General features: G+C 39.2%; 1 protein-coding gene across 7 annotated transcripts in view; it reads left to right on the plus strand.

Annotated features, from left to right (window-relative positions):
- The window catches only part of RFC1 (replication factor C subunit 1), an 81765-nt gene that overhangs the window by 37878 nt on the left and 17552 nt on the right, over positions 1-26335 (plus strand). For 2 of the 7 annotated variants that reach the window (XM_060148320.1, XM_060148323.1), the window contains exons 5-17: positions 5240-5481; positions 6326-6403; positions 9703-9780; positions 10941-11028; positions 12089-12363; positions 13099-13206; positions 14280-14459; positions 15812-15916; positions 19016-19415; positions 20997-21109; positions 22806-22920; positions 24427-24518; positions 24727-24864. In XM_060148320.1, coding sequence (XP_060004303.1) covers positions 5240-5481; positions 6326-6403; positions 9703-9780; positions 10941-11028; positions 12089-12363; positions 13099-13206; positions 14280-14459; positions 15812-15916; positions 19016-19415; positions 20997-21109; positions 22806-22920; positions 24427-24518; positions 24727-24864 — 2012 coding nt within the window. Of the gene's footprint in view, positions 1-5239; positions 5482-6325; positions 6404-9702; positions 9781-10940; positions 11048-12088; positions 12364-13098; positions 13207-14279; positions 14460-15811; positions 15917-19015; positions 19416-20996; positions 21110-22805; positions 22921-24426; positions 24519-24726; positions 24865-26335 lie in introns of those variants that run through there. The other 5 variants (XM_060148321.1, XM_060148322.1, XM_060148326.1 and 2 more) reach the window with 5 other exon arrangements.

Below are 26335 nucleotides of genomic sequence, written 5' to 3' on the forward strand. Positions count from 1 at the left end.
ACTGCTTTATTGTTTATTGAATGTTTATTATAACATGGCGAGGTACTATACTGGGCACTTTGATTTTTAAAAATCTAATCTTTCCAATAACCCAAGTGAGTGGTTTGAAACTTTACCATTTGTAGGGAAGAGGAGCTAAAGAAGAGAACGAAGGCAGTCTTCAAACACTGAATGGGAAAAAAGATTAATTAGGGAAAATAGGTGGAATTCACAGGGAAGTGTTTTGGCTTAATGTAGGGAAGAACTTTTCTAAAGAATACAGTAGTGCTGTTCACCAAAGAAAGAGGAGGTCACGTTGAATTACTCTGCTCCATTTTGAAAGTATTTAAGCCCAGTCTGCGTTTGCCAGGAATGTGGAAAATGGAATCCATGTATGGAATAAGAGAACTAGTTGACTAAAGATAATGCATTATAAAGAATGTGGTAGAGTACCTGGCATGGAGTTTAATGCTCAATAATGATAACTATTATAAACTAATTATATCATAAATTAGATAAAAAGATACCATGAAGTCCCTGAAGCTAGTGACAGAATAAGTAGAGATGCTAATAAATAATGAAAGAAGTAAGCAAAGAAAAATGGAGAGGAGGGAGAAGCTAAAGCCAAACCTCTTTTGTCTCAGAAAGCCAAGGGGACGGAGAGTTTCTAGGAGATAGTCAATTTGTTGTAAAATATTAGATGTAGGTTAAAAAGAAAGAGAAGTGTAATATACAGATAAAAAAGATACGATGAAAGAAATGAAAAATCACCCACAATCCCCTATCCAGAGATAAAAGTTGATAACATTTTATTCTTTTCAGATCTTTGAACATGAATTTAAAAGCATATCTATAAATATATAGATGGGTAGATTTAGATATATCACTAAACATCTTGTAATATCTCTTTTATCATTTAATACACATGAATATATTGATGTCAGTAAATATGGATATGCATTATAATTTTCTGTTGCTGCATAATTCATTACATGGTTGAACATAATAGTAGGTATTCAGGTTATTTGTTTTCTCACTTTATAAACAGTGTTCACTTATCTCTATCTTTGGTGCAACTGTCATAGTTGAGGCTGTCTTTTTTGCCTAAACTGTATTAGTCCCTTAATTTTTCCTTCATCTTTTCTTGCCCTCTTGCAGTCTGTTCTCCATACTTCTTTTTTGTTTTGTTTTTTGCGGTACGTGGGCCTCTCACTGTTGTGGCCTCTCCTGTTGCAGAGCACAGGCTCCGGACGCGCAGGCTCAGTGGCCATGGCTCACAGGCCCAGCCGCTCCGCGGCATGTGGGATCTTCCCGGACCAGGGCACGAACCCGTGTCCCCTGCATTGGCAGGCGGACTCTCAACCACTGCGCCACCAGGGAAGCCCTCCATACTTTTGAATGGACAAATGCCATGATAAGCATTTTTGTACATATGTCTTTGTGTACGTGTTCATTTGTTTTGTTTTTTTTTTGGCCTCGGTGTGCAGCATGTGGGATCTTCGTTCCCAGACCAGGGATCGAACCTGTGCCCCCTGCAGTGGAAGCGCGGGGTCTTACCCACTGGACCACCATGGAAGTCCCTGTTTTTATTTATTTATTTTAAATTTTATTTATTTAACTTATTTATTTTTGGCTGCGTTGGGTCTTCGTTGCGGTGCGCGGGCTTCTCACTGCGGTGGCTTCTCTTTTTGCAGAGCCCTGGCTCTAAGCCCGTGGGCTTCAGTAGTTGTGGCTCGTGGGGTCTAGAGTGCAGGCTCGTTAGTTGTGGCGCACAGGCTTAGTTGCCCCGCTGCATCTTCCTGGACCAGGGCTCGAACCCGTGGCCCTGCATTGGCAGGTGGATTCCTAACCACTGCGCCACCAGGGAAGACCCCCTGTTTTGTTTTTAGACTAGTTAGTTAGAAGTGGAATTGCTGGGACTTTCCTGGTGGTCCAGTGGGTAAGACTGTGCTTCCAATGCAGGGGGCCCGGGTTGGATCCCTGGTCAAGGAACTAGATGCCACATGCATGCTGCAACTAAAGATCCCGTGTGCCGCCATGAAGATCCTGCATGCAGCAACTAAGACCCGGTGCGGCCAAAATTTAAAAAAATTAAAAAAAGAAGTGGAATGGCTGGGTCCAACTAATGGGTATGCATATGAGAGGTTTTGATACATGTTGCAAGATTGCCCCCCCATAAAGATTTTTTAAAATTTACTATTTAAAAATACTGTTGCCTATTGCGTATGTAAAGGTCCCATTTCCCTACACCCTTGCCAACAGTCTTTTTAATCTGATGGTCTTAGAAATTCTTGATCTCACTAGATTTCATGCTCATCTGTTACCTGTGAATATTTATGAGATTGCTGGAGAAAGCGTTAAGCTAGGGATTGCAAATATCTACAATACCATTGTTTCCCTTTCTGAGTCTATACCAGATATCAGTGATTGATCTAGTTTGAGTTAATTGCTTAAGGACAGTTACAATATTTTATATACTAAGGAAATTCTTGAGTGTAGGGGAAGAACTATAACAGAAAAACATAGTGGTTGACTTGGTCCATTCAGTTCTGGGATTTTCTGTCATACTGCTTGTACACATGTTACTGCTTTGGGCATTTTTAAAGTGAGGGAGAAACTAGTAGAAGACTGTCATTTTGCAGATACAATTTAATTTTGTCCTTTCTCCATTAAGGAAATCCTTTCTTCCCAGAAGTACAGTTGTTGAATTCAAAACAAACCAAGTAAAAATTATAAAATTTAATAAGCTCTCGATAAGATTGAAAGTCTTGTCTTGTATACACTAGATATGCTTTTAACTTTGCACTTACTGCCTAAGGAGATATATTGGATATCTATACTTAGGAGGTTCCAGTTTTGTAGCTTTCTTATTTTATTTTTATTAAAGCCAGGATATCAGCAATGTTATTATTATTTGTTAAAATAAATAAATTTATTTATTTATTTTTGGCTCCATTGGGTCTTCGTTGCTGCACGTGGGCTTTCTCTGTTCGTGGCGAGCGGGGGCTACTCTTCATTGCAGTGTGTGGGCTTCTCGTTGCAGTGGCTTCTCTTGTTGTGGAGCACGAGCTCTAGGTGTGCGGGCTTCAGTAGTTGTGGCTCGCGGGCTCTAGAGCGCAGGCTTAGTAGTTGTAGTGCACAGACTTAGTAGCTCCGTGGCATGTGGGATCTTCCCGGACCAGGAATTGAACCTGTGTCCCCTACATTGGCAGGAGGATTCTTAACCAGTGCGCCACCAGGGAAGTCCCAGCAATGTTAATTTTGTTTTGAATCTTCTTTTAAGGGCATTTCATATAATTTGTTTTGACTGCTAAGGTAGAATAGTTTGTTGTTGAATGCTACTGGTTTGGTTATCTACAGCTTAACTGTGTCTAGGGATTTAAAATAGACAAACCTTAAATTATAAAAAATTGGATTTCAGTAATATAACAATTCATTATGTTGTTATCTTAGAGAAGAGGGAAGGAGTTTCAGATTATATTCGCAGTGGTTACTAGGACTGTTATGAGTGATTTGCATGGCTATGGTACCTAAGTGGAATGGGGATAATGTCACTAGCCTTTGCAGAACCATCTGAAGCAGATGGCAGAGGCAGAGAAGGACTCGTCATGTAGGAAGAACAGATATATGAGTGACTAAACTTAGTCTGTTGACTCTTGTCAATACATGGATTGAACTCTGGTACGTGCATCAAGCCTTGGATGTGCTTAGAAAGATTGATGAATGAATTTTTAATTTAATCTTGAAGGTAGATTGGCTATAGTTGAAGATAAGAAAACAAGTATGCTTTAACTAAAATCTTTGGTTGCAGGTTAAGAAGAAAACCTAGCTTGTTGTAAGCAAAATGGAATTTATTAGAAGGCCATTGCTGAATGTCATTGAATGCAAAAATAAACCTTTAGCACCTTAGTTTAAACACATTAGTTCAGCAAACTGATCAAGGGTAAGATTCACCCCACCTTGTTCAGGTGCTCACTCCTGGTCCAGTTTGTGATGGCAAGGAATATGGAACCATCTAATAAATATATCTGTGGTTATTGGAGGCCCTTGGAGGGTGGAGTGGGGTGTAAGTCCTTAGGGAAAGTAGGCTTATAGTGAACTGTATGGACATCCTCAGAGGTGTCTACTCTGCTCTTGCTTTAAATAGTGGATTACTTTTTACATTTAGTACTCGGAAACCTGTAAGTTATTTATGCTTTGTAAAGTTTATAGTTTAATTTTAATATAAATATAATAATTAGAGAGTAAGGCTAAACCCTTTTTGATTTTTACATATCTTGGATACTTTTTTGTTTGCGATGGCAGCACCTAGGAACAGCACAGTGCTTGGCACGTATGACCCTTAGCAAACACTAGTAGTTGAATGAGTACTTGAGAGGAGGTAAGACCCATTCATGTGTGGCCTTGAACACCAAACTTATAAAGTGAACCCTCCCTCCCCCACAGTGACCTGACCTAGTATTCACGGCTGCCTTTTAGATTTTTCTTTTTATTGGATTTCTTTTGTTATTAGGCCAAAGTAAAAAGATTTTTATCTTGTGAATCACTGAATCAAACAAAAAAGTTTACTGAGGCCCTTTTGAGGTGCATTTTTGGGGTCTTTAATTATCTATGCATTGTCATGAATGCTTAGAAAGACTTTTTTTTTTTTTTTTTTGTGGTACACAGGCCTCTCACTGATGTGGCCTCTCCCGTTGCGGAGCACAGGCTCTGGACGCGCAGGCTCAGCGGCCATGGCTCACGGGCCCAGCCGCTCTGTGGCATGTGGGATCTTCCCAGACCGGGGCACGAACCCATGTCCCCTGCATCGGCAGGTGGACTCTCAACCACTGCGCCACCAGGGAAGCCCCTGTCTTTCTTTTCTTCATAGCACTTATAACTTGACAGTATATGTTTATTTATTTCTGTATCTGTTTCCTCTTCTAGGTTCCAAGCTCCATGATGGCAGGGATTTTGTCTTTTTTATTCGCTGCTCTATCCTCAGTGCCTAACACATAATAGATGCTCAGTAATTATTTGTTGAATACATGAGTAAATATACACGTTTGTGTACTCTGGGTAGTAATTGGGGGAGATGGTGTATTACAGACCTGGCACTGGTAAATGTGAGGATAACTGTTGAATTTAGGAGATAGGAAGAAAAGAAAATCATTAGCATCCCATAGCACTTGTATATTTTTTATAAAGTTGGTGGAAGTGGTTGCTTTTGTAATTAGAATTGATATTTTATCAAGCCATATTTGGTCATATTTCATTTAAGATGAAGAAGATGACTTTGTGTGTAAGAAGGCAGCCTCTAAATCAAAAGAGAATGGAGGATCTCCAAATAGTTATCTTGGAGCATCAAACATGAAAAAGAATGAAGAAAACACTAAGACACTAAACACTAAGAATAAGCCTTTGTCACCAATGAAGCTTACCCCCACATCAGTGCTTGATTATTTTGGAACTGCAAGTGTCCAAAGATCGGCTAAGAAGATGGTGGCAAGCAAAAGAAAAGAGGTGAGTGTTCTACAGGCAAGCAAGAATGTTCAGGATTTGTACCCGTTCAGTTATTAATAAGAGGTGAAATTGGATTTTATGAATAGACCAGCATTTTATTGATGAAAATAATTTTCCTATGATTATGGGTAAAATGTAATTGCTATTATGTTGGAGGACGACCAAGTTAGAATATCACACATTTAAGTTTTTAATATTTGAAAGTGAGAAAAGATCATTTAAATCATAAGAATAAATTGTGATTCTTAGAATTTAAATACTCAGAATGCAAACTCATTTTACCCTTGACCTCAGACAATATAATTGTTCCCAAATGAGGTCATGAACACATAACTTAGAATAGAGCCTCCCTATGCTATACTTGTGACCTACTCTATTTTGGCTGATGTTGGATTCATCTTTTCCTGGACATTTAGGAAACAAATACAGATAAGTTAGTGAAAGTAGTTCCCTGCGTGGAAGCCTGCCGAGCAGTGTGTGTGTTGATTTCATTAGTACCTCCATTAGACAGTGTAATCTTTCTCATGTGTTGGTGTGCCAATGTTCTGGACTACTTCTGAAGCGAAGACATTAGTCTCTAGGGTTTTTTTTGGGTACCTCTTGTGAGCATTTCAATAGAATTAAGTGAGAATCATCTGTCTGTAGCATATTTGCTTGTTAAGAAATTGGATGTGGTCACGGAGTAGCCATGAACATAATTTTTTGGCTGGTGTGCATTGAGTCTGTTTCATAACTGGTACATTTATCTCTCATTGGTGTATTTATTTAGCTATAGTTAAGAAAAAGCACCTTACTTTGAACTTAAGGTTTATGCTGATCTTGCTTGATTTTCCTTGAAATATAGCCTTCACAAAATGCAGATGATTCCAGATTAAATGATGAAGCCATCGCCAAGCAATTGCAACTTGATGAAGATGCAGAGGTATTAGCATTTTCTTTAGATTTCATTAGCACCTTGATGTTGTCACTTGCTATTTAGTCTACCCAGGCAGGCAATTAAGATAGTTCTAGTTTCATTTTGGGTTGAGCCTCATTGTAAGAGTTATGTGTAAAATAAGTTAAAATCTAATACTATATGAAAATCTAAGTTTATATAAAAGATAAATGATGAGAGCAGGGGATAACTAAAGATCTATTATTAGATTTCTTTGAATGGAAGCCTCCTTTAGAATAGTTAAAATAATTTAACTTGGTCATATCTCTTCTCTTTCCCCTCTGGGCAATCTCATCTACTCCTCTGGCTTTAAGTACTATGCATATGCTGGTGATCTCTAAATCTATCTTCAGTTCAGAGTGCCCTTTGTAGTGAACCTGTTATATTCATTCAGTAAGTGTTTATCGAGCACTTACTGAGTGCGTGGCACACTTCTAGGTGTTAAGGATACTGAAATTAAAAAAAAAAAGTCAGATCATTATAAATGCCACGAGGAAAAGTAAAGGAATAGATGTTTGGTGTGATCAGTGGGGTTATGAGTGTTCTATTTGAAATACAGGGGTTAGGAAAACCCCTCTGAGGAAGTGACATTGGGGCACATAATTCATGATAATGGTGAGCCATGGGGCTTCCTTCTACCTGGAGGAAGCTTTCCTCTAAACATAGAGAATAGCAGGTGTAAGCATCCTGAGGTAGAAATGTTTGAGTTTAATGAGTTTGGAAGAAATGGCCAGCAGCAAATCCTGTTATGTCATGACTGGTCTTTGGTACCTACCAGAAGGACTTGAGATGGTAAGGAGTTTGGATTTTAGTCTCTGTGAGATGAGAAGCCATTGGAGTATTGAATAGAGAAATGACATGACTTTTGATGGCTCTTAAAAGAAAATTATTCTGGCTGCTGTGAAGCTAAAGAAACCACGGTGGGCAAGAACAAAAGCAGATCATTTTGGAGACTGTTAGGGTAGGGGAGGTGAGAGAAGATGTTGGCTTGTACCAGGATGGGGGTAACGGAAGAGGTAGTGAGAAGTGGTCATCATCTGTATATGCTTTGAAGGTGCAACCTTCAAGTTGTTGCAGATAGACTGGACGTAAGGTATGAGGGAAATAGAAGATTTAAAGGTGACTCCATGTTTTTTGGCTTGAGCAGCTGGGTGAATGGTGATATCACTTTTTTTTTTTTTTTTTTTTTTTTTGCGGTACGCGGGCCTCTCACTGCTGTGGCCTCTCCCGTTGCGGAGCACAGGCTCCGGACATGCAGGCTCAGCGGCCATGGCTCACGGGCCCAGCCGCTCTGCGGCATGTGGGATCCTCCCGGACCGGGACACGAACCCGCGTCCCCCACATCGGCAGGCGGACTCTCAACCACTGCGCCACCAGCTAAGCCCTGGTGATATCATTTATTAAGACTGGAACACTGGTACAGGAAAATCAAGAATTCTGTTTCGCACATAAGTTTGAGATGCCGAATAGGCTTCCAAATGGATATGCAGAGTGGGTAGTTGGGTAGAAGAATCTGGAGCTCAGGGGAGAGGTCTAAACTGAAGATGTTTATTTGGGATCATTAACATTTGAATGGTATTAAAACCAATGTAACTAGATGAGATCACGGGGAGAGAATGTAAACAGAAAAGAAGTCTCAGGATTGAGCTCTGGGGCACTGTTAACAATGAGAGGTCAGGAAGAGAAGAATGATCCAGCAGAGGAGATTTAAAGAAAGTGGCTAGTGAAGTAGGACAATAAGGAAAGCTTGGTATTTTATGTAAGCCAAGTGAAGAAGGTATTTCAAGGGGGAGTGTTGTCTCTGTCAGAGACTTTAGACCTTGGTACCTGCTCTTTGAACCTCCTTCCTGTTTATTAGCTTAAGTGCCACTTTCTCATATTCCCTAAACTATGTTAGAAATCCCTTCTGTATGCCCTGTAGCTACTATTAATGTTTATTTGTGTCTTCTTAAATTGCTATTTCACTGTCTTCCTGTCTGTAGACTTTAAACTCTACCTACCAGGGCTGTTTATGTCTCAACTATTGTGACATCAGTGTTCATCTTAGTGCTTGGCAAAGAAGAGGCTCTTTTTTTTTTTAAAACATCTTTATTGGAGTATAATTGCTTTACAATAGTGTGTTAGTTTCTGCTTTATAGCAAAGTGAATCAGCTATACTTATACAAAGAAGAGGCTCTTGATAACAATTGTTTTGAGAGAACAGTATTCTAGTCTTCTGAAATAGTAATACTGACTGTTCACGTTTTATTAATTTGGCAGTTTATAGTTTGTGTTTTCAAAATCTTTTTCCATCTTATTGACGACACTGAATTTTATAAACTACATACAGATATCCACATGACTCAGGGTAGGACAGATGGCCTAGGTAAAATCATGAAGTGATTTTTTTAGGGACCTGACTTCTTATCTGTCTGAAATACTGGAGGCTTACCCTGTCCTTTCCAAACCAGGTGTGGCAGTTTGTATCACAATCCTCTGTTTTCCCATTTCTATCACATCCTTTCAGAATCCTGTTTGGGTCCTGTTTCTCATATATAATGAGAAATACATTCTACTTCCACACGTTCTCTTCTGGAAGAGCTCCATTTTACTGAAAGTAAAAATATTTGGAAATAACAGCGAGGTGAATGTCTGCGTGTTACATTAGCATTTTAGGAAAACTTCTGATATAATGACTTAAATTTTCAAAAGTCAGGACAGATAAATTACTACTGTGTTGTACCCCTGAAACTAATATACTATTAAGTCTACTGTACTTCAATTAAAAAAAATATCAGAACAGATACATTTGAATTAGTAATTGAAAATAGAAGTTTGATGATATTAGTGATAGTTGCATTAGTATGTATCTTACTGTGTGTGCAAAGAAGGTATATAATTTTCTTGGTTTATAGATTCATTTCTTTGTGTGCCCCCCACGTCCCCCACATGGCTATTGTTTTTCTGTTAGGATAGTGATTCTCTCCTGAACTCTTTTTAGAGTTTAAAATAAATAGAGATGAGAGATCTGTAAGTGTTGCATTGGGACCATTAAGAAAAAGCTAAAGACTTGGAACTTTATGTTCAATTTATCTATCAGGCCTGCAAAACTAGAAATATATGTTCTGCAGTCTAATTTGGCTTCACGAAACAAACTTGTGATACTCAGCTATTAAGTGAAAAAATGTCCTAGTTACTTTCTGGGAAATGTTTTTCCAGTTTCTTTTAAGTATCATGAACCACACATTTTAAAACTTTTCATTTACAAAAAGAAAAAAAGCAGCTCACTGTGTTGACACTTTTTACAGCTAGAGAGACAACTGCATGAAGATGAAGAGTTTGCCAGAACATTAGCCTTGTTGGATGAAGAACCCAAGACCAAAAAGGTGGTGTTTTACCAGGCTGTTTGCACTCTGAATATACAGTACAGATCAGTGTGCCCTTTCAGACCTGTGTAGTCTAGGCTCTGGAGATATAACCATGAATAACTCTGCTAGAGAGAAGCTAAATTATTTTCATTTATAAAAATGTTTTTGGAGAAGCTTATTGAGAAACTTCTTCTTCCTAAAGGAAGGTTGATAGAGCCAAAGCCAACCAAAACCCTTCTTCACAAAACAACAAGTTGTAACTTTTACTTACTGTCTGTCACAAAGGGATTCTCATGTACTTGTTCAGAGAATAACATTTATAAAGATTCCAATGAATCTAAAGTTTAATAACTTTAATATTAATTACTGTCTTCTTAAAAACATAATTTTGCTGTTTCTAGTTAGCTAACTTTAAGATCTGTATTAGGACAGTCTCAAATAATAATGAGTGTATTTTTGGGACTCTCTAAAAGCATCAAGATTTTTTTCTTTAAGCACTTGATCTCCAAATAATTAGCCTTATTTCTGTTGAATCACATTCTGTTAATATTGTCATTATCAATACCTGACTAAAAGATTTTACAGCAGGCAGGTATAACACAATAGGGTATGGTGGGAACTCTGTCATTTGAAATGCCTTACTTCATCTAAAGGCATTTAAATTAGAATTATTTAAAAAATATGCTGTGTCATGCACCCCAGTTTGTGACCTCTTTGTAAAATGGAGAGTTTTGAAGGAGCAGTGAAGAGAATGGACATTTTTTTCTCTTGAGAAAATACTCTTTATTTTTCTTTTGATCTTTAGATTGTTTTTAATTTAGTCTTTTGGGTTTAGATTTTAGTTTTTAACTGCATAATGCTAACAATTTGAGACTGGAGATGAAACCAGCAGAAACAAGGCTTTCATTTTCAGACTCACAAGTGGGGAACAACTGGCATAATTTTTTATAGATGTATTTTTTTATACCCTTTCATCTGTTTCCTCATCTGTAAAATTAAAAGTACTAAAACATGTTTCATTTGCCCCAGAAATTTTGTGTATAAATGAATGAAAATTTATTGTATTGTTCCTCTACTTTGGAAGACGACCCTTAATGTTTGGTTGATTTTAACAACATATTTTGTGGTAACAGTTTTCCTGTTATTTGTCACATTTGACACTTTTTACGTTTTCTTAGGCTCAAAAGGACCCAGGAGAGAGAGAGACGTTTTCATCTGTGCAAGCCAGTTTATGTAAAGCAGAAAAACCTAAATATCCTCATAAAGGTAAAACTAGCAGAAAAAAGTAAGCTGGAACATTTATCTTTATCGAAGAAAATTCATGTAATCATTTTTAAACGTTCTGTTGAGTAATTGCCTGGTATTCTTAGATAGATACTTCATAGGAGTACTGGAGCGTGTTCTACTTAGATACCTGGAAAGCTGTTTGGATATTAGTTGGTGTAGAATGCCTGTCTGCTCTGATTGCGAGAAATGTATCATAGCTCTTGGCTTCATGTTTATTTCCAAGTGTAGTGCAACTGTGTGGACTTCAATACATAAAGACAAAAGACTAGATGTTTCAGGCTCATAGAGTTGGCTCATAGTTATCCAGGTCATCTGAAGCTCTTCTGCTGGTTGTCTGTAGGTTTTAGGTTTTTTTTTTAGTGGTCCTGATATCTAACCATCTGTTAATATAGATGGGCTTAACCTTATAAGTATATCTGTTCATATAATTTTAGTCTTGAAATCCCAAGATTCTTTCAGACTTTATTACAAACAGAAATTTTTATGTGACATATTTTAATTAGCAACTTTTCTGTGTGAATTTCAGATCATTGATGTTTATCTGTGGGATAAAGTCCATGTTCTCAGATGTAGTTTACCATATTATTTCAATTAGTGAGTAATTTATATTGAAAAAGGCAGATCTCTTAATTTGAACTGGTTATACAAAGAAGTAATATACAGATGTTTAATTTTTTTTTTTTTTTTTGCGGTATGAGGGCCTCTCACTGTTGTGGCCTCTCCCGTTGCGGAGCACAGGCTCCGGACGCGCAGGCTCAGCGGCCATGGCTTATGGGCCCAGCCGCTCCACGGTATGTGGGATCTTCCCGGACCGGGGCACGAACCCGTGTCCCCTGCATCGGCAGGCGGACCCCCAACCACTGCGCCACCAGGGAAGCCGCGAAGAACTAAAATCTTAATGTGCATGTTATGAAGTCACCATATGACATTGTGTCCTACTAAGATTATTCAGTTGAAAAATGAAAAAATAATCTTGATATTGGGTATCATTTTCCAAAAACAACAATCATAATCTTTTCCTTCTTCCTAATAAAAACAGAACAATTTTCAGATGACAGAAAGAACTGCAGTCCTAAGAAGCAAACTAAATGTGAAAGTTCAAAAGAATCTCAGCAACATTCCAGGTCATCCACTCATAAAATAGGAGAAACTTCTTCTCCAAAAACCAGTTCCAAGCTGGCACCACTGAAAAAAAAAGAAGAAAGTTCTAATAAAGAAACACAGCCTATGGCCTCAAAAAGAAAAGAAAATGCCATTGAGTTGAAAGAGACAAGAACGCCTAAGAAAATCAGAAGTTCTCCAGCTAAAAAAGAGGTATAAGTTTTCTAAAAGCATATCATTTGGGGGCTGTGTGTTGATCTTGGTTTGGTTGTGTTCAAGTTTTATTTCTAACTTTATAAGTCATTACAGTACTTTTTTAAAAAAAAATAAATTTATTCATTTATTTTTAGCTGCGTTGGGTCTTCGTTGCTGCGCGCAGGCTTTCACTAGTTGTGGCGAGCAGGGGTTACTTTTCATTGCGGTGCGTGGGCTTCTCATTGTGGTGGCTTCTCTTGCTGCGGAGCACGGGCTCTAGGTGCACAGGCTTCAGTAGTTGTGGCACGTGGGCTCAGTAGTTGTGGCTCGCGGGCTGTAGAGCACAGGCTCAGTAGCTGTGGTGCATGGGCTTAGTTGCTCCACGGCATGTGGGATCTTCCCAGACCAGGGCTTGAACCTGTTTCCCCTGCATTGGCAGGCGGATTCTTAACCACTGTGCCACCCGGGAAGTCCCCCTTTTCGTTTTTTTTGCTTGGGGCTGGCAACTTGGCTTATACACCCAATCTACCCTGAGGTACGTGCCTTTAGAGAGAGTCAAAAGGTTTGAGAAGGGCTGATGGCAGGGATGTTTATAAGCCAGGCACGTGTAAATTGGGGAGTACCTCTGTAGCTAAAATTGTTAATATCAGGACCAAACACTGAAGTGACTTAATGTTTATTTATTGATATGTATTTTTAATTTTACATTGAATTTGCATGACTTTATTCAATTTCCTCTCCCTCTCCCCAAAGTCTATAAGTCCTGAAGATTCTGAAAAGAGACGAACTAATTATCAAGCTTATCGAAGCTACTTAAATCGAGAAGGTCCCAAAGCTCTGGGCTCCAAAGAGATACCAAAGGTAAGAGTACTGAAAGGATATGTCATGGCCTCTGGCCTGTGGGTCCATGTATGTATTTACTATGTTTATAGTAGCAGAGAATTAATAATTAAAAATGAACAGAAAAGCCTTAGTCACCATCTTTACGAATTAGGAGATAGGCTACGGCAGTCACAAGATTAATGCTCTTTGCCTTCATGGTGCTTATGGTCTAACTCAGGAAAGAGACATTAAGTAAATTATTATTTAATTATAATTGTGATATGTACCATAAGGGAACAATCCAAGATTCTTTTAGGGGATGTAACAGAGGAACCTGGCCCTAAGAAGAGTTGTAAGTGGGGGAAGAGTATGACCAGATTTGCATTTCAAGGAGAGCACTCTGGCTGCTGAATATAGAGTGCAGTGGAGGGGGAGGAATAAATATAGGGAGATCAATTAGGGGAGATGGTGAGAAATAATAGTGACTTGTCCAGGCTAGTAGCAGTGAAAGGGCTGAGAAGTGAAGTAGCTTCAATGGAAGAGGCAAAATCTGTAGGACTTGGCTCTCTTTGGCGCATGTCTTTTGTATTATCAAGTTAACTTTCCAATCAAGAGATTATGTGCTATTGCCTTTAAGTTGCTCACAGGTTGTTAGATTTACTATCATAGGGGAAACAGCCAGAGAGAAGGGCAGGAGCTCAGACTTGTTTAGTTTTTTCAGAATTGAAACTTTCATTTTTTAACAGTAGCAAGATATTCTGTAGGTACATTGCATCTGGTTGTTAAAGTGTTACAAGTTAACTAGTAGTTTAAATATTAAAAAAAAATGAGAATAGTATGAATGGATAATTTTAATACACTTTCCTAACCACGTTGGACGTATATTTTTTATTGCTGGTTTTATAAGTTTATTAAATGTTAACCTACATAAGAATTTCTCAGGATTTAATTTGTTCCTGCTTATTTGCTGTAAATTTCCTGTAAATTTTTTCATGCTGAGATTATTTATGATGTCAAATGAGAAAAATCAACTTCCTGCAGCTTTGATGCCAAATATTTCTTTGGAAAGCTGCCATGTAATTTCCTCTCTGCTTGAACACTTTGGTTTTTAGGGAGCTGAAAATTGCTTGGAAGGCCTTACGTTTGTAATCACAGGAGTGCTGGAGTCCATTGAACGAGATGAGGCCAAGTCTCTAATTGAGCGTTATGGGGGAAAAGTAACAGGAAATGTCAGCAAGAAAACAAACTACCTTGTCATGGGTCGTGATAGTGGTCAGTCCAAGAGTGATAAGGTGGGTACTGCTGTGTTCTCAGCACAGTGAAGTAGGCTGCTTGCCTTGGCGGGCTCTTCATGTGACCATATGTAGTATAATGTCCTTTACACGTTGTGAGATGAAGGAAAAAAATGGAAAAGTAATTTCTTCACTACATTATTTCTTCTGCACAGAGATGTTGTTTGGCTTTGACCCTGGGATTTTGATTTTCCAGTTGAAGGCACAGTTCCTATTTACTTGGCTTTCTTAGCATACTATTCTAGTCAAAATCTTGTTTTGAAAATCTCTTTTTCTAGTCCTAAGTATACCTATATATGCTGCTGTGGACTCCATCTTAAGTTTTTTAACTGGAAGATCTTTTTATTGGAAGGTCTGTTGGGTAGTATTGCATTTAGTTCCAAGTAATAGAATACCTGACTAACTGTGGTTTTGACAAATAGCTGCTTATTTCCTTACCTTATGAGAATTGCAGAGGCAGGCAGTTGCGGGGGATGGTTCAGCACCTCGGTGATGTAGCTAGACTTAGTGCCATCCTCCACTTCTGTCTTCATGCACGTTGCCTTGTGTTGCAAGGTAGCTGCCACTCTCAAGTTCACATATAAGGCCGGAAATAGGGAGCAGTGACAAGATGTTATACTAGCTGTGACTGACCTTATAAGAGTTTTCCTGGAAACAGCTCTCACAGAATTCCACTTAAGTCTCATTGGCCGGAGCTGTCACATGGCCATTCACAGCTACACAAGAGGTTGGGGAGGATGAGGACTTTTCTGATTCTCAGACCAATCATAAGTCATCACTTGGAGATGGACACATTGGAGTTCTGTTAGCAGGGATAAGGTAGAGGAGAGTGTCTGCCAGCCGATATGCCTTTGACCCTAGTGGCTTTGACCTTTGTAGGGCAGAGGGAAAGGTAAAGCAATCCACAGAAGTGGCAGTGTGATACCTCAGGTGCCAACCCACCACTCTTAGAGGAGGTATCTGTTCTTTTCTTTTTTTTTTTTTTTTTCTTGCGGTATGCGGGCCTCTCACTGTTGTGGCCTCTCCCGTTGTGGAGCACAGGCTCCGGATGCACAGGCTCAGCGGCCATGGCTCACGGGCCCAGCCGCTCTGCGGCACGTGGGATCCTCCCGGACCGGGGCACGAACCCGCGCCCCCTGCATCAGCAGGCGGACTCTCAACCACTGCGCCACCAGGGAAGCCCTATTTTCTTTCTTTTTAATGATACTTTTTCATGAACATGGTTTTAGAAAACATTCCAGTGTTATCTAATTTACAAATGTGGTTTTTCACCTTCTGACAAGCCTGGGAATCATATTTTTTTTTTTTTACAGAAAGTAATGGTTTCAATGATTTGCATTTTTAATTAATAGGCAGCAGTCTTGGGAACAAAAATTATTGATGAAGATGGCCTATTGAATCTGATTCGAACTATGCCAGGCAAGAAGTCCAAGTATGAAATAGCAGCTGAAGCTGAGGTTTGTATACAATGAACTTGACTTATTTAAGTTGGTGTATAGCAACTTCCCTGTTTCATAGAGACATTTCTTGGGTGGATGCAGGTCTGTGGGCTAAAAAATTAACTTTTCCTTCTACCACAAATGAACTTACCTTATTTCCTTTTGAGTGGTGGACTGTGCTGTAGGCTGTTGTCTTTGACGTGTTTCCTTACCTTTCTCAAAGGAGTATGAGGAGGGAGAGGGGACCTTGTATTGCACTTACCATATCTACTTAAACCGTCCATATTTTCCATATTCTTGCAATAACATTGTGCAAAGGTTCTTGCTTAAGAGTTCTTTGAAGGATATGCTATAGGTATCAGCATGATAATATTTTCATTTAGAACTATATTAGGACTTTTCCAGTTGTGACAGAAACCGAGCCGATATTAGCTTTAGCAAAAAGGGAAAAATTTTGACTCACATAACTAAACTCTGGGCAGTCGGATGCAGGAACTACTGCATGTACAGACTGCAGTGCTTTTAGGACCCTTTCAGTTTCTGTCTCTACTTCTCCTAGTGTTAGCTTTATTCATTTCCACTATATACAGGTCTTGTCCACGTGTAGGACACAGGGGTGCCAGCAGCCCAAGTTAAATGTCCCCAGCTCTGTCATCCAAGTGGTGAGGTGGTCTTCCGATTTATTCCAGTTAGAAAAATCTTGGAGAATGATTTGGACTAGCCCGTCATCAGTGTCCCCTAATGTTGACAGCTTACATAGCCGTAATACAGTTATCAACACCAGGAGGTTAACATTGATGCCATGCTGTTAACTTCACAATTCCCCCCCGTTATCCTTAGGATCCCACACTGCACTGAGTTGTGTCTTCTTAGTCTCCTCCAATCTATGCTAGTTCCTTAAGTCTTTCCTTGTCTTTTTATGACCTTGATTTGATGAGTACTAGTCAGTTGTTTTGTAGAATGTCTCTCAGTTTGGGTTGTTGATGTTTTCTCATGGTTAGATTGAGGTTATGCATTTTTGGCAAAGAAGACCACATAAGTGATACTCTGTCCTCCTCAGTGTATCGTATCAGCTGTGCATAATGTCGGTATGTCTTATTACTGGTGATGTTAACCTTTGTTACTTGGTTAAGATGATTTCTGCCTGCCTTTCCCACCAGTGAAGTGACAGTTTTTCCCCTTTGTAACTGATAAATATCTTGGGGAGATACTTTAATACCTTGTTGTTCCTCAAACATTCACCCACTAATTTTAGCACCCACTCACTGGTAAAGAGGCACTTTTTTTTTTTTTTAACATCTTTATTGGAGTATAATTGCTTTACAATGGTGTGTTAGTTTCTGCTTTATAACAAAGTGAATCAGTTATACATATACATATGTTCCCATATCTCTTCCCTCTTGTGTCTCCCTCCCTCCCACCCTCCCTATCCCACCCCTCTAGGTGGTCACAAAGCACCGAGCTGATCTCCCTGTGCTATGCGGCTGCTTCCCACTAGCTATCTATTTTACGTTTGGTAGTGTATATATGTCCATGCCACTCTCTTGCTTTGTCACAGCTTACCCTTCCCCCTCCCCATATCCTCAAGTCCATTCTGTAGTAGGTCTGTGTCTTTATTCCCATCTTACCCCTAGGTTCATCATGACCATTTTTTTTAATTTTCTTAGATTCCATATATATGTGTTAGCATACAGTATTTGTTTTTCTCTTTTTGACTTACTTCACTCTGTATGACAGACTCTAGGCCCATCCATCTCACTACAAATAACAATTTCGTTTCTTTTTATGGCTGAGTAATATTCCAATGTATCTATGTGCCACATCTTCTTTATCCATTCATCTGTTGATGGACACCTAGCTTGTTTCCATCTCCGGGCTATTGTAAATAGAGCTGCAATGAACATTGTGGTACATGACTCTTTTTGAATTATGGTTTTCTCAGGGTATGTGCCCAGTAGTGGGATTGCTGGGTCGTATGGTAGTTCTGTTTTTAGTTTTTTGAGGAACCTCCATACTGTTCTCCGTAGTGGCTGTACCAATTTACATTCCCACCAACAGTGCAGAGGCACTTTTCTTTTTATTGAGACATTATTCACACATCATAAAATTCACCCTTTTAAAATGTATGTTAGTGGTTTTTAGTATATTCACAAGACTGTGCAGCTGTCGCCACTGTCTATTCCAGAACATTTTCATCACTCCCCACAGAAACGCTACACCCATTAGCAGTCACTCTTCATTCCCACCCCTGGCAACCACTACTCTACTTTCTGTCTATGGATTTGCCTGTTCTGGAAATTTTCTATAAAGGGAAACATGTAATATGTGGTCTTTTTTTCTGGCTTTTTTCACTTAGCATCGTGTTTTCAAGGTTCAGCTATGTTGAAGTATAAATCAGTGCTTCACTCCTTTTTATTGGTGATTAGTATTCCATTGTGTGGGTATACCACATTTTGTTTATTTGTTCATCTTTTGATGGCCATTTTGGGTCGTTTCCATTTTTTTGGCTATAATAATATAATTATTTGTATGTATAAAATATAATGCTGCTATGAACATTTGTGTACGCGTTTTTGTGGAGAAATTAAATATTAACTAGTCAGAAAACAAATTCTTAATCCTTTACCTTTTTTTATTTTTTATTTTTTGCTGTACGCGGGCCTCTCACTGTTGTGGCCTCTCCCGTTGCGGAGCACAGGCTCCGGACGTGCAGGCTCAGCGGCCATGGCTCATGGGCCCAGCCGCTCCGCGGCATGTGGGATCTTCCCGGACCGGGGCACGAACCCGTGTCCCCTGCATCGGCAGGCGGACTCTTAACCACTGCGCCACCAGGGAAGCCCCTTTACGTTTTTTTAAACTGATTTTATAATACTTACTACTTTCAAAAAACTAATATATTCTCATTTTTAAAATTGTATTTGGGTGCTTTTTGGTGTGCTGTTAATTTTTTTAAGATTTGGAAGGTGGGGATTTCCACAAATAGCAGGGTCCATTGTGAAAAGACAGACCCAGGTTGGGTAGCTCATTTGGATATCTTAGATTGCCCTCTAGAGTACATTTAGAAGGATAGAAATTCTCTATATCTCATCAGGTTTCTTTTTTCCTCCAATTTTTAAGATGAAGAAAGAAAAATCCAAATTGGAAAGAACACCCCAAAAAAATGACCAAGGAAAAAGAAAAATTAGTCCAACTAAGAAGGAATCAGAATCTAAAAAGTGCAGACTGACTCCCAAAAAGCAAAGCTCTATAAAGTCAATAAAAAAGGAAACAAGTATGTTTCAGAGAGGCCTGGACTTCAAGGAGCAGGTGGCTGAGGAAACAAATGGTGACAGCTGGGCTAGGAATTTGGCTGATGACAGCAGTGAAAACAAAGTGGAGAATTTGCTCTGGGTGGATAAATATAAGCCATCCTCGCTCAAGACCATAATTGGACAGCAAGGTGACCAGAGCTGTGCCAACAAACTCCTGCGCTGGCTCCAAAACTGGCACAAGAGTCCGTCCGAAGATAAGAAACACGGTGATTTTACAGCTTCATTCATTTTTCTGTGTGTCTGTCACCATGTCATTGCTCAGTGACACATGTGTTAGGAAGTGTAGTAGTTGGTTCATTGATCTCTCAGCAAGCATTTATTGAGAGCCTGCTCTGAGCCTAGGTGCTGTGCTAGACCCCGGGAATGCTATTGTGAACAAAACACAGTCCCCTTTAAGGCACTCCCGGTCAGTGAGGGAGACGTAGGTAAACCAGTAATTAAAATGTATTGTGCTAAGTACTGTTACAGGGTTAAGTATAGGGTCCTCAGGGGGTGGAAGTGTGTGGTCAGGGATTCCCATCCCTAGAGGAAGAGATATCTAAGCTAAGACTTGGAAACTAAGAAGGAGTTAGCTAAGTGAAGGGAGGGGAGTGTCGGCTGGGAGAGCATACATGTACCAAGGTCCGAGACATGTGAGATCAAGACCCCTGAGAGGGCCAGAGAGACTTGGGAGGAAAGGTGCAAATAAAAAGCTGAGGCACGCTTACCGAGTAGGCAGCCTGAGAATCCCAGTAGCATGTTTGCTTTTGGTAGGCACGGCAAATGAACAGTTGCAATATATATTTAATGTCCAAAGTGTTTATTATTGGAACTGAAGTTTCCAATCACAAATGTTAGTAGTGTTGTCTTGAGCTCCAGCCACAGCCCTGGGCGATACTGTGTGAGAAATAAGAAGGAAAAATTTAGTGAGCATCATAGTGAATTCCCAAAGCAATGACCGGGTTATTAATGTCTAGGTGGTCACTAGACATTGGCCAACAATGCCAGTTTATTTTATTTATAACAGATAATATAATTGTAATAATACAGGGTTAAACTTAAGCTGACCCCTTTTCTCTTTCCAACACCAAATAAAAGGTGGTATAAGTGCTTTGTGTACCTAGAGAAGACTTTTTAAGGCTTCGGGTGAACTATAGTCCATTTTCCCATGCCTGAAGTAGGTTTAACCATCTCTCTCTCAGTCCTGGTATGTGAATTGAGAACCCATTATGTGCCAGGTCCCCATGTGATAAGGGGAGGAGTTGAGCTGGGCAGGATAGTTGCAGATACAGCATTTTCAGTTCATTATTTTTGTGATCATGTAGGTGACTGTGCTCGTTAGTATTTACTGAGACATGCCAGGCTCTGTGCTCAGCATGTCCATCCTCACAGCATGCCCACTAGACGCATTACTATTGTTACCCTCATTTTACAAAGGAGGAAACAGACACAGAGGGGTTAAGTCACTTCTGAAGTTCTCCCAGCTGCTGGTGAGCGGTAGAGTTAGGATCAGAGCCCAGGTAGTGTGCTCCATGACCTGTGCTTTTGTAGGAAAGGAAACTCATAAGATTATTGTTTCAGATCAGGGTTTTAAAGTTTTCGTGTTTTATTTTGAGTGGAGGTGAGATAGGGAGTAGAATTTCACTAAATGCTCTGGAAACTGTTGTTTATACTTTGTAAAAAATATTCTGCAAATTTCGAACTAAACTGGAGGTGCTTCTGATGCTAACTTTACGCAGTTATTCCTGCCATTCCTGCATTTCTGTTAGGTAGTAGAGGTTAACATTCTGGAACTTCTTTCTTCCTAGCAGCAAAGTTTGGTAAATTTGCTGGCAAAGATGATGGCTCCAGTTTTAAAGCTGCATTGCTCTCAGGCCCTCCCGGTGTTGGCAAAACAACCACAGCTTCTCTGGTTTGTCAGGTGGGTATTCTGTCCTTACTTTTCTAAAATCAAACCTCTAGAATTTGCTTTGGTTCTGGGCGTATTTGTCATTTTCATCCTTTTTTAAATATTGGTAATTATAATAATAGGTGATATTCACTTGTGTGCTAGACAGTGTGCAAATAAGCCCTTGGGTGTATAATCTTATAGATAATATGTCTTGCAGACTCTTATAGATACAGATATCTTATATACCCTTGTAGGAAGAATGCTGTGTACTCAATATAGGTACTGTTGCCATCCTCATGTGACAAACGAAACAGGCTTATAGAGGAGGGTGGTGGCACAGTGTGAACCCAGGTAGTCTAACTCTTCACTGCTATGGGATCCTGCCTTTGCTCTTGTTGTCTCTACAGCTGCCATATCTCTGGACAATGAGAGGACGAGGCACTAGAGCCAAGCAGGGCTCATGTATCAGGATGCTATGAAACGAAACATGAAATAGTATCAGCATAATAAAATGAGAGGTTTTAAACTTACTTTAAATTTATTGCTGGATTGGGACTTCCCTGGTGGCACAGTGGTTAAGACGCCATGCTCCCAATGCATGGGGCCTGGGTTTGATCCCTGGTCAGGTAAATAGATCCCACATACATGCTGCAACTAAAGAGTTCACATGCTGCAACTAAGGAGCCTGTGTGCCGCAACTAAAACCCGGTCCAACCCAATAAATAAATATATATATATATTTAAAAAATTTATTGCTGGGGCTTCCCTGGTGGCACAGTGGTTGGGAGTCTGCTTGCCGATGCAGGGGATGCGGGTTCGTGCCCCGGTCTGGGAAGATCCCACATGCCGCGGAGCGGCTGGGCTCGTGAGCCATGGCCGCTGAGCCTGCGCGTCCAGAGCCTGTGCTCCGCAACGGGAGAGGCCAGAACAGTGAGAGGCCTGCGTACCGCAAAAAAAAAAAAAAAATTATTGCTGGATTTCCCAACCTCTGTTGGATAGGCTGGTGGTTTCATTTAGTCTTTGTTGTATGGACCAGACCATAAATTTTTAGTTGGTGTAATAACTATATATTTTCTACTCTATTATTTAACATTTAAAAAAACAAAAATTTTTTCCCTAGTCTTTACAATTGTGAAGATGGCTCTTTTTTCCCTTTATTATTATCATTACTTTTTTTGGGAATTGAATTATGGTCTTTCATAATGCCTTATGATCAACATAATGATCAATTTTGGGAAATAAGTCCAAATTACTTTTCACAATTTGACAGGAAGATTGTGTATCGGGATAGTTTGACAAAGAATGATTTAACTGTATAGTTTATCTTGAAGAGTCAATAATTACTTTTTGTTATCCTAATAAAGATTAATTCTAGATCTACTATTGAAATTTTAGGATGGTTATATTTAATTCTTTTGGGGACTTTAAGAAGCAAACTTCTTAAAATTGCTTGTGTTCAAATATACTCTTCCAGATTAGTGCTATGTGAGCTAAGGTTTTAAGACCAAACTTGTGTGTGTTTACATGTGTGTGGTATGTTATGTATATGATATTTTTAAAAAATCTCTTAGTAATGTGAGGCATATTATAGTTCATCTTATTGTCTGTTAGTATCCTACTTTATCTTTTCACCCATGGTTACTCTTTCTTTCTTAATTGCCTTGTTTTTGGGGGGTGAGTTATTAATTTGCATTGTGATAGTAATGGTGTCCAATATTTTGATTAGGAATTGGGATATAGCTACGTGGAACTGAATGCAAGTGACACTCGGAGTAAGAACAGTTTGAAGGAGATTGTTGCTGAATCGCTGAATAATACCAGCATCAAAGGCTTTTATTCAAGTACGTGGATTTTTAAACTGGTTTTTTTTTGGTGGAGGGGAGAGGTTATGTAAGAAAAACAGGTTAATTTCAATGTTCAGTAACCAGTATTGAACATTACTATGTGCCAGGCACCCTTCTAAGTCCTAGAGCTAATGAGAGAATAAGAAAAGCCTCTGACATAATTCTGATAGGACAGTCGTTAACGTTTTTTTTTTTTTTTGCGGTACGTGGGCCTCTCACTGCTGTGGCCTCTCCCGTTGCGGAGCACAGGCTCCGGACGCGCAGGCTCAGCGGCCGTGGCTCACGGGCCCAGCCGCTCCGCGGCACATGGGATCCTCCCGGACCGGGGCACAAACCTACGTCCCCTGCATCGACAGGCGGACTCCCAACCACTGCGCCACCAGGGAAGCCAGTAGTTAACTTCTTTTTTTTGGTCAGGTCTTAGTGGTTTCTGAGAATGTGATAAAAATGTATATGTGGACACATTTATGCAGATTTTAGAGGATTCAAAAGTGAATCCTGTGAAGAGAGAAGGTTGATAAATAATACAGTGCGATGAGAGAGGAGATAAAGGCTGTAAGTGAAGGAATGATTCTGTTTGAGACATTGGGGAAAGCTACCAGTAAAAGGTGACGTTTGTTCAGAGGGCCTTGAAAAATGAGAAAGGGAATAGTTTGTGGGTGGAAGAGGTTATTTCAGGCAAAGGTGGTAGAGGAGGAGAAAGGACATAGTGTGAAAGTGCCACTGTGTTTCAGGTTGTAGCTAGTGGTCTGGCATGGCCAGAGTTTATGTGGAAAATAAGATACCCAAATTACAGACTATACTGCATATTTACAATCTATGGTATATTGCATGGTCACCCGAACGGTAGAAGATGATAAAAAGAATTTGCTCAGGAAATGTCACTCTTATACATGATTGGTGGGAGTATAAATCAGTACAGCTCTGGAGAGCAATCTGACAGTATTGCTCAAAGTTAAATTATACATACCCTTTAACCCAGAAAATCCAGTTCCTGGAATTTAGCAACGTTATACTTGTATATATGCAAAACGACAGATATATGTAGGGGTATTCATTGCACACGATTCATAATAGCAAAAGATTGGAGGCATTTCATATTTTATCAGTGGAAAGTGGTTAATTATGATGTATGTGTAAAATGGAATATTTAAATAGCCTTTCATAAATAAGGTGTTCTGTATGTGCAGATAAGGAACAGATCACAAAAACATATTAAATGATAAAACCAAGGTGTATATTTTTATGTACACATGTTTTTAATATGTATAGAATGTCTCTTAAGGGATATACGTACAGGAGACTGTTCCCATTGTTTGCCTCTAGAAACTGCATATCCTAGGAGACAGAGGTGGGAAAGAATTTCTTTTCACTGCTTACTCTTGTGCCTCTTGAATTTCACGCCATGGACATGTGTTACATAGATACATTTTTAAAGCAGCCGTGTTTGAACAATTGTGATTTTGTTTGTGTCCCGTCCCATTGCTTCTCAACGTGGGGCAGGTGGAGCAGCCTATTCAGTAGGCACGAAACATGCTCTCATCATGGATGAAGTAGATGGCATGGCCGGCAATGAGGACAGGGGAGGAATTCAGGTAATGAAATCACCGTATTTTTGAAGTTTTACTGTTGATTTTTATTTTTTAAAAAAAATATATATTTAAAGAACTAATTATCATGCTGTGATATTTACGGCAATTCAGGCATGTTGCTGAGGAGGTTTTAAAACCTAAAATACATACGTTGTGTGGTATTTTGTTGTTCTTTTATAAATTGTTTTTATGTTGCAAATTTTCCTTTCAGGAATTAATTGGCCTGATAAAACATACAAAAATTCCCATTATTTGTATGTGCAATGATAGAAATCATCCCAAGATTCGATCTTTGGTTCATTATTGTTTTGATCTTCGTTTTCAAAGACCTCGGGTTGAACAAATTAAGGTATGATAATTGGAATATTTTTCTCCATCACCCTGTCCTATATATTTTTGGGTCAATTTTTTTTTTTTTTCATTTCTAAATCTTGACAATATATTGTGTTGTCTAGGGTATGGGAAAGGGTATTTTCATATGTTAATGACAGATGTATAAATGAGTACAATTTGGGGAGGAACTATAGCTATTACAGTTTTAACATAAACGTAACTTTTGAACCAGTGCTTTAAGTTCTGAGCTTTATCACAGCATATACACAGAGAAAATATGATTTCGTTTTTGTTTGTTTTTTTATACTGCAGGTTCTTATTAGTCATCAATTTTATATACATGAGTGTATGCATGTCAATCCCAATCGCCCAATTCATCACACCACCATCCCCACCCCACTGCGGTTTTCCCCCCTTGGTGTCCATACGTTTGTCCTCTACATCTGTGTCTCAACTTCTGCCCTGCAAACTGGTTCATCTGTACCATTTTTCTAGGTTCCACATACGTGCGTTAATATACAATATTTGTTTTTCTCTTTCTGACTTACTTCACTTTGTATGACAGTCTCTAGATCCATCCACGTCTCAACAAATGACTCAGTTTCGTTCCTTTTTAGGGCTGAGTAATATTCCATTGTACTTACGTACCACAACTTGTTTATCCATTCGTCTTTCGATGGGCATTTAGGTTGCTTCCATGACCTGGCTATTGTAAATAGTGCTGCAGTGAACATTGGGGTGCATGTGTCTTTATGAATTATGGTTTTCTCTGGGTATATGCCCAGTAGTGGGATTGCTGGATCATATGGTAATTCTATTTTTAGTTTTTTAGGAACCTCCATACTGTTCTCCATAGTGGCTGTATCAATTTACATTCCCACCAACAGTGCAAGAGGGTTCCCTTTTCTGCACACCCTCTCCGGCATTTGTTCTTTGTAGATTTTCTGATGATGCCCATTCTAACTGTTGTGAGGTAATACCTCATTGTAGTTTTGATTTGCATTTCTCTAATAATTAGTGATGTTGAGCAGCTTTTCATGTGCTTCTTGGCCATCTGTATGTCTTCTTTGGAGAAATGTCTTTTTAGGTCTTCTGCCCATTTTTGGATTGGGTTGTTTGTTTCTTTAATATTGAGCTGCATGAGCTGTTTATATATTTTGGAGATTAATCCTTTGTCTGTTGATTCATTTGCAAATATTTTCTCCCATTCTGAGGGTTGTCTCTTCGTCTTGTTTATGGTTTTCTTTGCTGTGCAAACACTTTTAAGTTTCATTAGGTCCCATTTGTTTATTTTTGTTTTTATTTCCATTACTCTAGGAGGTGGATCAAAAAAGATCTTGCTGTGATTTATGTTAGAGAGTGTTCTTCCTATGTTTTCCTCTAAAAGTTTTATAGTGTCTGGTCTTACATTTAGGTCTCAAATCCATTTTGAGTTTATTTTTGTGTATGGTGTTAGAGAGTGTTCTAATTTCATTCTTTTACATGTA

The sequence above is a fragment of the Lagenorhynchus albirostris genome, chromosome 4 (genome assembly GCF_949774975.1).
Source record: "Lagenorhynchus albirostris chromosome 4, mLagAlb1.1, whole genome shotgun sequence".
Lineage (NCBI taxonomy): Eukaryota > Metazoa > Chordata > Mammalia > Artiodactyla > Delphinidae > Lagenorhynchus > Lagenorhynchus albirostris.